This window comes from Coturnix japonica, chromosome 4 (assembly GCF_001577835.2).
Source record: "Coturnix japonica isolate 7356 chromosome 4, Coturnix japonica 2.1, whole genome shotgun sequence".
NCBI lineage: Eukaryota > Metazoa > Chordata > Aves > Galliformes > Phasianidae > Coturnix > Coturnix japonica.
The window spans coordinates 64836401-64848692 of NC_029519.1; the positions used below are offsets into that span (position 1 = coordinate 64836401).

The window sequence follows — 12292 nt, forward strand, 5'->3', positions numbered from 1 at the left end:
GCATTTTAAAAATCAGCTCATGTAATGTCACTCATGGTTGCACCTCTTTCTCCTGCTTTCTACTCCTCATCATGGGGAAAAAAAAAAAAAAAAAAAAAAAAAAAAAAAAAAAAAAAAAAGATGTTATTTTATTTTATTACTCTCTCATATGTTTATGGCTATTTATGAGAAACAAACATACCCATGCCTACTGGCATATCACAGTAATCCCTGTATTAGTATTGCAATAGACAAAATATAAAATTATGCTAGCACAAATTGTGTGATTCAGCAGCAGAAAATGATTGTCACTGGTAAAAAAAAAAAAAACAAAAAACAAAAAACAAAAAAACATTGAAAAATACTAATAAAAGAGTATATGATATACACTTAAGTTTATTTTTCAAATATTCTGTTAAAACAAAATTGTTTCTATTCACCATGTAAAGAAATAAGACCGCTAGAAGCTAACAGCAGTGGAATGTGAAATTACATCAGATATCTTTGCCTTCCATTTGTAGTAAAAGCTTGCAAAGTCAAATTCCACTGAAATGTTAATTCAGCATCTCTTGATAATGTAAATGCCACTGCGCTGCCCCAAAAGGGGCCACTTGCTATTTCAAAAGCAATATGAGTTAACTGGGAGTAAAAAGCCCCCACATAATATAACAACATACAGTACATTTGGAATACTTTAAAGGTAGTGTGACTGCAGGACAAAAGTTTAAATTTTAAAAGCCTTTTTCCAAGGTTTCCTCTACTGGTCTTCACCGCTACTGGTCTTTATAAGACAAATCTGCCTTATACAAAAATAAATAAATAAATAAATAAAATCCACCAGTCAAGAAAATAAGTCAGCCATAAACCCATAGGAAAAGAAAACACTTTGGTACAAGCTCGTCCAGTGGCTCATTTACATGTGATTTTAGATATGATGCACTTTGATTTTCCTTTCCTTGTTGATGAAATAATACAGATTGCTTAGTAAAAGAACAAGTGCCCCCTGAGGGCTCTTTAGGGTTGATTTGTTCCTTAGATATAGTAAAAAAACAAGTTAAGACAAGCAAGTTGGGAAAGCCAGTATGTTTAGCTGCAAGAGCAACCAAAGAACTAGCAAAATAAATTAACTCCATAAACACAGTTCCTCTGTTACTCCCTTTACATTTTACTTTTTCTGTCATCCATAGAGAAATTCACATTTGTACCTTAATTTCAGTTGTTTTGTATCACATAAATAAATAGTTTTGAATCATCTAACTCGGTATACATTTTTAATTATTACTTACTGAGATATATGTTTTCCTTTCCATAATTCTTAAAAGTACTATAAGAATAGGCAAATCTTTTAAACGTGATTAGTGTTCATTTACTCCTAGCAGCATGTTTCAAGTTAACAGTAATAAAGGTTTGCAATTAATATTACAAGAACTTAATAATCCATTCCAAAGTTATATATATATATATATATAGGTTATTTTTCTTGAAGAGCAATTAATTTCTGTTAAATAGGAATTTCACAACTCCAAATCTCACATCATACTGTTCTGTACTTTAAAAGAAAAGGAAAATTTGTTTCTATACATTTTTGTACTTTTTATCATTTCACAAATCTTTAAGAAAAATTAAGAGAGAATTTAATTAAAAATCTAAGAGAGATCTGAGTAACAAGCAACTTAGATATGCAAAGCAAACAGCCTAAGAAACTGCTATACAAATATTTATCAATAAATCAGGGCTACACTTATAAATTCTGTGTACTTGCTCTCCACTATTACTGGAAATTAAATCTCACTATAACAACGATTAACATATAATGTAATTTATAAATAAACCCATTCAATTGAGATTTGAATTTGAATGCAGATTTTTAAGCACAAAAATTTGTGAATGCTATGATTTATTTAAATTCAATTGTGTGGCCAATTACATATAGTCTTGTCCCTTCAATCCAGTTAAAACATTTTGAAAACAATGTCAGATTTTTGTTCTGGACAGCAATAAAATAATTAATACTTGATTTTATTATTACTATTATTTTTAATGGACTGCAGGATTTTTCTCTAGATTTTTTCAGTTCATAAATAGTAAAAACTATCCTAACTCTTAAAGCATCAATAAATAAAAAATATGTGATTAATATTTTTTTTAAAAAAAACAAACAAAAACAACAACAAAAAACCAAACCAAACAAACAAACAAACAAAAAACAACAACGAATAGTAGTTGGTAACCAGCAGTCAAGAGCATTTAGAATAAATACAAAATGAAGAAATACCTCTGCAAAGAACTTCCCTCAGATTGTCATTATACTTGATGATTAGGAGGGACAAAAGGATCTAATGTCTAGTAAACTGAAGAAACTGTCATAAGAGAAGCGGCAAAATATTCCGCACTGAAAGGGCTCCACTGAACTGAGGAAAAAATAAATTTCTGTACACTATGTGCATTTGATTTTTACCAGGAAAGAGGCTATGATGTATGCAAAGATTGCTAAATATTCCATTCATAAACCAGATGTTTCTTCTTTGAGTCTAAATTTTTGAATACACTTTTTCTTCCATCCACATTCAAGACTCCAACAGTATCAAAAAGTTCTGCTGTCTGCATCATTGAGAGGCAACCCAACCTAGTAGTTGGCATGGAAGACTTGGATAAAAGCCTAACTCCACTAAGTCAATAGAAAGTCTCTCATCAACTTGACTGCAGGCTGAAATATGGTGTCCTTGAGGGCTGGGAAGTTTTTGGCTCTACTTGCTTGAACAATTCACAAGCTGACACTGGAAACCCTGCTTCACTTTCTGATTATTTTGTTCTCTATTTCTCATTTTAGTACGTCCTTTCCCATGCCCCTCAGTGGACTGATTTGAAATTCATAGATGAAGTAGGTTATATAAGTGCAACTGTCTAGATCTCATGAGTATTTGCAGAAAGATCTGACTCACCAAGATGTGTACATGCATTCATGCACACCCACATGCATGAATATGAACTCTTCCCTCACTGCTTCTCCTTAACAGATATAACAGCCAGAACACTTCCTAAAGACTGCAAAGCCTTTCTCCATTTTCAAATAATTGAATATGACTTTATTTTTTAAAGACATTACAAGAAAGCTAAGTTATAGTAAAAAGCAGTTCAAGGTGTCTAATAACTCTACTGTTTTGAAGAGCAGAGTGCACTTCTTGCTGTACATATATTCTTTTTAGAGTGCTGAAATCAGGATTAGAAGAAGAAATCTTGCAATTTTCTTTTTTTTTTTCTTTTTTTTTTTTTTTTGAGAGCCATATGCTGTTCTTCACTGTGAAGTATAAAGGGAGATAGAGCAAATAACATTGGAATAGAATGAGAAAGAATGATATTCATCAGGAAAAAAAAAAGAAAGAAAAAGAAAAAGAAAGAAAGAACGAGAAAGAGAGAAAGAGAGAGAGAGACAGAGAAACAAAAATTAAAAAAAAAAAAAAAGAAAAAAAAAAAGAAAAAATAAAAAATAATAAAAAAAAAGAATTCTTGGTTAGCTTTCCTATAAATGTATGGGGGAGGATTCCAACACAGAGATATGCATTCCTTCTTTGATTTTGTTGTATTTCTGTGGATGGCCACAGAAGATAAAAATGTAAGGAGAGAGGACATAATATACTGTTCTGGCTAATTCAGATTTTCTGCTCACAGTTGCCTATATTTGGTCCTTTGATTAGCATTATGCACGGGAAGTACAATGTAAACATAGAATATTACATAAGATAAAATAACTCTTAGTGACATATCATTTAATCCAAGACCTAATAGTTTAACCTTCTACACTATTCTATTAACGTAATAATACATTTAAAAAATATCTAAAATACATATAATAACTTGCAATTTGTAAGAAAATTTAAAGCATTTCCCTAATTTTCCTTGCAAGCATATTTATACAACTTTTCAGAATGCACAGGAACTCTTAGAGAATGTCAGGCAATTTTGAATTTTGAAATATTGCTATGGCATAAATTAGTTATTGAAGTATACACTTTTGATGAGTAAAGTTATTGGCATATGAGGTAAGATCATTTAAAGGAACTTGGTGAAAGGCAAAGAAAGGAAAGGAAAGAAAGGAAAGAAAAAAGGAAAGGAAGAAAGAAAGGAAAGCAAAGGAAAGAAAGAAAGGAAAGGAAAGGAAGGAAAGGAAAGAAAAAGGAAAGGAAAGGAAAGGAGAAAGGAAAGGGAAAGAAAGGAAAGGAAGGAAGAAGGAAGGGAAGAAAAGAAAAGAAAAGAAAAGAAAAAAGAAAAGAAAGGAAAGAAAAAAAAGAAAAGAAAGAAAAGAAAGAAAAGAAAGAAAAGAAAAGAAAAGAAAAGAAAAGAAAAGAAAAGAAAAGGAAAAGGAAAAAAGAAAAAGACTAAAACAGTCAGTTCTTCCCAAGTAGATTCATTTTCTTACATAAGACTACACTAGCATAACATCTCTGCACAGAGTGCCTTCTGCCTGAGAAACTGGTTTGCCTTCTTTTCTGCTCTTAAGTTCTGCAGAACTTACCAAAATACTTTATTCTCAAAAACAAAGTGGCTCAACACATAATCAATCAAGAAAATAGTGTTCCAAAAGATTATCCATGTATGTTGCTAGATTTTACAGAATCAGAGTTCATTCTGTGACAAATTATAGTTTAGGATTTACCAGAAACAAGGGTAATATTTATATGTATATACTATTACATAATTCTATGAAATACTTTCTGATATTTTGCGTTCATACAGGCTGAGTAACATTTAAGAAACAGCAGATGTAAGAAATAACAAAGAAAAAAATAAAAATAATGATTAGCAATGTAATTACTGCATTGAAAAGCTTTTACTGACTCAACCCCTCAAAAGGGCTACTTCATTAATGTTTTAAAACAGTTTTCAAAAAAGAATTATTCATGTTCAACTTAAGGACCTGAATTCAGGGAACAGAATTCTATACAGGACTCAAAAAAGCAGACTAGTCAATTAATGTCTGGATTACAACAAGGATGTTTAATTCTTCAAGAACAGTAACCTGTATTTGTATTATCACCATAAAACCTTAAAGTGAAATGGATTTTGTAAACTAGTAGGCTCTTTCTTTCACACTACTAAACAGTTCAGCCAGAGAACAAAATATGCTGCCTTTCAAGTAAAAGTGAGAACATGCTCTTGCAAATAAAGTATATTTATTAATCATAAAAACTTCTTTAACATTTTCATGTCACTATCTCACATACCATGAACTACCTATCTACACACTGGAACTTCAGTGCTTACAGCCTAAATCTCAAATCATATATTTCTTTCACAGAGATTACTGCTGTATCTGCCCTTTACATATCTATACTGCAAAAGCAACTCACATAGAATGCTTACACTTCAGACTGAAGATATGTGCATGCAGAAATACCTGAGCTAGCATGGATAGACATATAAGGTGTAGAAAACTGTCTAATTATGACTGAATGGAAATCTCCAGGGAAGAGCATGTGAGTGAAATCTGCTACAGTTTCAACACTGTAGATACTCCAGCCAAATGGAACAAAGGATGAAACCCGTAAGGCCACTACATGTGTAAATAAATAACAAGAATACAGAAATATTAAAAACTGAAGTATAATCAAATATTTCTAAGGAGCTGCAAGAACATGAGAAAGATTTGGCAAAACTATATAGTTGGACATAAACAGAAGAATGAAAAATTCTTGCTTAGGCATAATATGTGTGTTTAATAATAAAATTAATAATAAAAGCCTGTATTGTTCACTCCACAAATTCTGAATATTCAACTCCAGCTATCCCTACATTAGAACAAAAAGCAGAATCTAATGGAAAGAAAAAATCTACATGTATATGATAGTGAAAACCTGAAAAGCCCTGGAATATATAATTCAGATAAAAGTTATAAGATATGAAACATAAAAATCCACAGTATTTAAAGAGTAAAAAATAATATTTCCATCCATTTTCTTATAATGTTTAAAAGGAGCAGTCCCTAAATTGATTTAATGAGAGAAAAGAAGTATAAGAAGCAAAAATTAAAAAAACAATTTTGATAGCCATCAGAGGAACTCACTGTTGAAAATATTATTCAGGCCATGAAGAGGGGTTACAGCTTGTAATAACTTGGATTTGTTTTTATTATTATCTTTCAGAAAGTCACATTTTAAAGTATATGCTATTAACTGCTAGAATCATGAAAAAGTCAGAGATCTGCCATAGTGGTTGTTTGGTGAGTTCGGTTGGAGCTTTTTATCTTCTTTTGAGATATGGGACATTAGGCATCTCATAAAAAGAACACCATGACTAAAATACAAAGAAATTCATTTACCATGGTAATGTATTTTCTCTTGAAATATAAATATGAATGTAATAAGAATGTTCTTGAGAAAATTGTTAAATTCCACATTAAGATAATGCCATCCTAAAAGCATATTAAGAGAAAAAGGCTACACATATGAGTAGAATTTCCTTGTAAGGAGAGCTCCAAGGGCAGGGATAAATTAACTCAGAAGTAAGTTATAGTTCTGCAGATTTTACTAATTAACACAATTTTTGCATTCTGAATTTTCACAGTCAATCTGCTAACATATTCTTTTCTTATATATATATACATACATATATATATATATATCGTTTTCCTCCTGCATCTGACACCACAGCTAATCATCAGAACAAAACATCAATCTATATCTGACAGTCATGTAGGCTGGTAGACAATATACAGCATATTCCTAAAAAAATTAACCCCTCTACTGGTCGTTTCATTACAGCATTTCATCCTGCCTGAGAAAGTAAAAAGAAGCATCTTAACAGCAAACAGAAAATTGAATTTCATGTTTAATTCTGTAGTGAGCTCAACCTCCTTGCTTTCTTTAGTTATTTTATCTTGTTCCAAAATCTATCAAACATATCAGAGGGATTATCATACTGTGCTGAATATTATCTTTTCAAATTTTAAAATGAAACCCAAAACAGCTAGTTATAATGATAACTTTTTTTTATACCAACTGAAATGAAATGATAAATATCTGAAGTCCTAACAATTAAAAGCTAAGATAGCTTTCAAAGTTCCTTTTCCATGGATAATCTGAATGAAAATCCAGTATAAACTCCTATTAGAACTTAATCAAGTTAAACATTGTATCTTTCCTAGATTTCAATTAAATGCAATGAAAGAGCACTTGATAGATTTTGATTCCAATTCTATTTCTGTCAGTATTATCCATTAATGTTGAAGATTATATTATAAGAATTTGACCAATGCAATTGTGCTTCAAATAGTTAAAATACAAGTGGGCTTAAAAATCCAGTCACAGGAAATCCTCACTCACTCACTCACTCCAATGACAGATACTACATATATGAAGTAACAGAAGTACACTCATTCTATCCTGTTCGGTCATTATTTATGAGTTAATGGCAAGAAATTTATGGAGGCAGATGAAATGTCATTGCGGAAATCTAGTTTTTATATGTGACAGAAAAATCCAGAAGTCCAATGGAGCATAACAATCAGCACACTGTCAACAACCTTTCAAAGGTCTCAATTCAAGGAGAATGAATCCTTGACTACTATATGCAAGTCCTGCCACACAACTTCCTTCATCATAATTTTGTTTTCAGTTGCTTATTCATTTAACATTATATGTATCTACATATTTCTATTTATACCATATTATTTTTAAAACTTAATCAAATTAATCTCAGCAAAAATAAATTCTCATATTTCAAAAAATTAAAGTATTATTTAAATACTTCAAATGTTAGAATGCAGTGTCAGTTTCAACATCAACTAAAAAAACTTAAATAAACTGCTTTGTTTTAGCTTGTCACATCACTCAAGCAATTCCATTTTCAATCACAATTCAGTAAGTGGGGTTATTTTCATTGGCTATAGAGTATATTAAAAATTATGTTCAATTATGGCTATCCAGTTTTTTGGTTCAGACACACTCCATGCTTTCTAAACTCAAAATGTCCACCAATGAACTGCACTGCTTTATGTCCAGGGGAATAAGCAAATTATTTAGTTACATTTTATTAACTGCAAAACCTAACCTAATTGCAAAACAAACATTCAGATAATAATCCTAATTTAGATGTAACATCTGTTAGTCTTTTTTCAGATATTTCTCTAGTAATAATCACTTTCTTTCCTATCATTCAACTGTAAAAAGGAAATACAAAGATATATATTCATACAAACAACCAAATAGAATATATAAACGCACACTTATATATAAACTAAATCTTATATTTTACTGGATAATACCATCTTACTTTTTTATTAATTACTCATTATGTAGAGTGCTGTAGACATTATTCAGTCATTTTTACTAGACTTGGCAATATCTTACCACATAGAGCAAAATATTTTTATTGGGTCAACACGTCTATCTCAGGAAAGAATAAAAGCAAATAACAATTAGTGCTCTAGCCTCTGTAAAACTAAAATGTGTTTAGCCAAACTCATTCATCCAGTTTATATCAGTGAATACACCACCTCTATTTCATATATCCAACAACTCCATTTGGATTATCAAACCCATTATTTCACTGGTTAGCAATAAATCTGTATACTTTGAAATACAATAATTTATTTTATTGTTTATGGGCATGTGTTTGAAATACAGTGCAGTCAGTATCTGACTTCACCAAATTTTAGATTACGGTCAATAAGAGAAATGCAGTAAATGAATTAGTGTTTATATATTTCAAATTCAAAAGATTTTTTGTTTTTTAAAGCCCAGATTTTTTTAGGCAGAAAGAAAAACAGAAGTTAAGAATTAAATTACACTTATTTTGTAATTAATGAAAATTTAGTAGAGTGTAAATAAGGTTTCAACATTTTCCCCTTCTACAAAAATAGACGCTGAATTAAATCAGATGATCTAAAAGTACTTTACAAATTAAAGCATGAAGAAAAGGAAAGAAATATCCTTCTTAACTAAATACTGAAGAACAGACTTGACAGTGTTATTTTGAAAACAAGCTATACAAGATTTTGGGGGAAAGACAATTCTTTTGAGTGAAGTTTTAAATCCTACTGTCTTTTTGTTGATACTGTACAAATTACATTCAGGGAAATTTCCTAAGTAGTTTTTGAACAGCAAAAAACAACAACAACAACAAAAAGAAAAAAAAAAAAACACTATAAAAATAAAAAAAAAAAAAAGTAGAAAAAGAGGATATATAATTTTTTTATCTAAAATGGAAAATAATTTAATTCAATTACCATCTCCCCAGGTTTCTGCAGGTATTTTTTAAATGTTTTAACTGCTTCCGCAGTATAGTTTTTAAATCATATAAACAGAAGAAAATTCTGGGTTTATTAGTAGTGTTATGTCCCATTATTTTGTATATCTGTATTTTAACAATCTTTAAAATAAAATAATTACAATTTTAACTATTTATTATATTTATTTATTTATTGGACTGATCTATCAAAAGTCTACTTAGTATCACTTGCTAGTGAGATTATGTGTGTGAATGTTGTGTTTGTCCCTACCATTTTCCATATGCTCTGCCTCACCAACACTGCCATCCGGCGTAGTCCTTTCGTAGTTGTCCTCTGGGAGTGGAAGGGCACCCAGTCTTGGCCCTGATGAACTCTTACTGCTTGGTGTTTCTGACTCCTCCAGACCGCTGTCATAGCAACTCTGCAATGACCCTTGATGTGGGTCCTGAGGCTGACTCACAACAGAAAACGTCACTCTACGAAATGGCTGCAAGAGAAAAGATTCTGAATGTCACTGAAATGTTCAGTCTATGAACAACTGATTCTCAAAACATGACTTAAACAAACTAATATTTAAACATTTACTTATTAAACAATTTTGTCTAAGTTAAATCAAACAGTAAGTACAGTTCTTAAAAGGCCATTGGACAGAATGTCTGGAGACTTTCAGTGTTATAGACCAGAACCATCATGCAGTTTTCAATAGCCTCCTTTCAAACAGTTGCATGAGCTAAGCAAACTATTTTATAATTATTTATATAAATCATATTCAGCTTCTCTTTTACTCAACAGTAACAATTGGAATGGAGCTTATATCAAAATGCATAAAGGTACTTGAAAGTGTGTGAATGCGTATGCATAAGAGGGTGTGGGGATGTGTTTAAATGCTCACATGTAAACAATATTGCTTTTAGCAACATAGCAGCACACCCATAAGCATTTTTCCTTGGGTTTGAGATGCTAGTTGAAATCAGAAAGTTATAACAAAAACAAACAAACAAACAAACAAAAAAGGGTGGAGATGGGTAGGAGGGGAGGAGTTCAGTTTCACAGCTTCCATAAAATTTAGTGCCTAGAGATAGAGGGTGTGAGGCTGTTGCCAGATGACTTAATAAAAACTGCAAACACAGCTGACACTACCAGTTTCCAATGGGACTGTGCAGATGTAGACCATTATAGATTTGTATTCATTCATTTTTCATATCTGTTGAGATGTTCTGTTGTTTCTTTGCAATATGACTATTTTCTTATCAGCCCAGTAATTTCGACTATGTTGTAGTTCTGTGACTGCATACAGAGCTTAAGTCCCTCCTGCTTGTTTCCCACTCTGCATACAATTGTGCACATATGGCATGATTGAGGCAGCCCTGCTTTCATGCTGTTTTATTATTATGAAAGTGTCTCCTGCAACCACAGCCCAGCATACCTTGCTGTCCATTCCTGCCCATCACTTCCTTACTTGACTGTGAGTTTTACTTTCCCTCCAAAGCCATTCCTAGTTTAAGGATCTAAAAGCAAAAGTCCTTTGCAACAAAACCAATTGTTGACCCACGGGATCTATTTGGTTCTTGCCAATATCTTCACTGTCAGAATTGAGGCGACACCACTTAATCCCACATGCTCTTCCTCTTCTCCTACTGGAGACATGTAGCCAGCCTTGATACAGTCAGCATTTCCTCAGGAACTGCCACTGGTGCTTAGATGCATGAGACAGAAAATAGTGAAAGGGATGAATAAGCCTCAGAAGTTTCTTCAAGACATTCTGCATCTGAGCACCTGGCACACATATCAGGTGAGATGAGCAAATGGGATCCTTCACAAGAGGGCATCTATCTCTAATGCTTCATCAGGCAAAATTTTCACCCCATTTATCCCAAAAGCAAAGGATGAATTATCTGTCTTGTGCTACAAGAAGTCACAAATCTACAGTCTTCTCCTACTTGCCAGTCTCTCTACTGAGAAAGCTGGTTCTTCTAACTTCTGTGAAGCCAGGGATTCAGGCTCTGTGGGTGATATATAGTTATGGGTATACGTACAGTATTTGTATTAATATAATAATATGTATTCGTAATAAATACATATGTTAGGTGGAAGAAATCTGCTTTAGTTAAAATAGCTGGGTATGTAAGGAATATCCATATGCTTATTCTTGACAGAAAAGTGCATTTTTATTTTAAACAAGTTCTAGAATAAAACACATATCTTATCTTTGAAAAAGAATGGTAAAATAAATTGTGGAATTATTCATACAGGCAAAAGTTATTTGTATGTTCTCTCCCATATTGTATACTATAACATATTATTAAACATACATAATATGTACTAGTGAGCACATTCATAAAATATACATTACAGAAATATTTGAAATAAATTTAGCATGATGTAAACACACGAAAGATCATCTATTTCTAAAGTGTTTAGCGAAGTTCCATTTTAAGAAGATTCCTATCACTGAAAATCCATGACAGCTAATATATATATTAAAATGAATCCTAAATGTCCACATGACTAGAGTTCAAGATATGATATTATCACTTGATAAATAACCTAATGACCGTTATCTTGTTCAGTAGATGGGCTGCAAACTATGATTGACCAAAACTTCATGTAATAAAACTCTGAACACTGTAGCTACACATCAGTTACCACTAAATTCTAAACCAACAATACAAACTTTGTAAACTTCTCACATTTTAGATTTACTTAATCCTTATCCCATAGGTTAATTCTGAATATCACAGTATATCTCAGATAAGAAATTAACTGCTAGAGATACTATGAAAAGATTCAAATTAAGGAGGCAGCTCTCACAGTTTCCCACAGATTGCTTAGTTTGTCTGTTACCAAATTTCTCTGAGAAAACACTGAAGGATGTATTTGGAAGGCCCTACAGATGTATGTATATATAGCCATATGGTAAACGGATAACTATCAGACTCTTAGTAAACTAAAGGAAATAGTTTACCAATCACTGTTTAAAGGACTTCTTGGTACAGATTATCAATGAAGTAGTAAGACCAATGCACAGCATTGAGCTAAACTCAATGGAACTTATCCTTAAAATACAAAGATCCTGCCCCTTATTTG

At 31.7% G+C, this 12292-nt stretch overlaps 1 protein-coding gene across 4 annotated transcripts in view; it reads right to left on the reverse strand.

The window, feature by feature from the left end:
- PCDH7 (protocadherin 7) overlaps positions 1-12292 on the reverse strand; it is a 253194-nt gene that overhangs the window by 121479 nt on the left and 119423 nt on the right. Inside the window, exon 2 of one of the 4 annotated variants that reach the window (XM_015862678.2) lies at positions 9584-9692. The exons of 1 other annotated variant lie outside the window; for it this stretch is intronic. In XM_015862678.2, coding sequence (XP_015718164.1) covers positions 9584-9692 — 109 coding nt within the window. Of the gene's footprint in view, positions 1-9475; positions 9693-12292 lie in introns of all 4 variants that reach the window. 2 more of the 4 variants (XM_015862677.2, XM_032443977.1) reach the window with 2 other exon arrangements.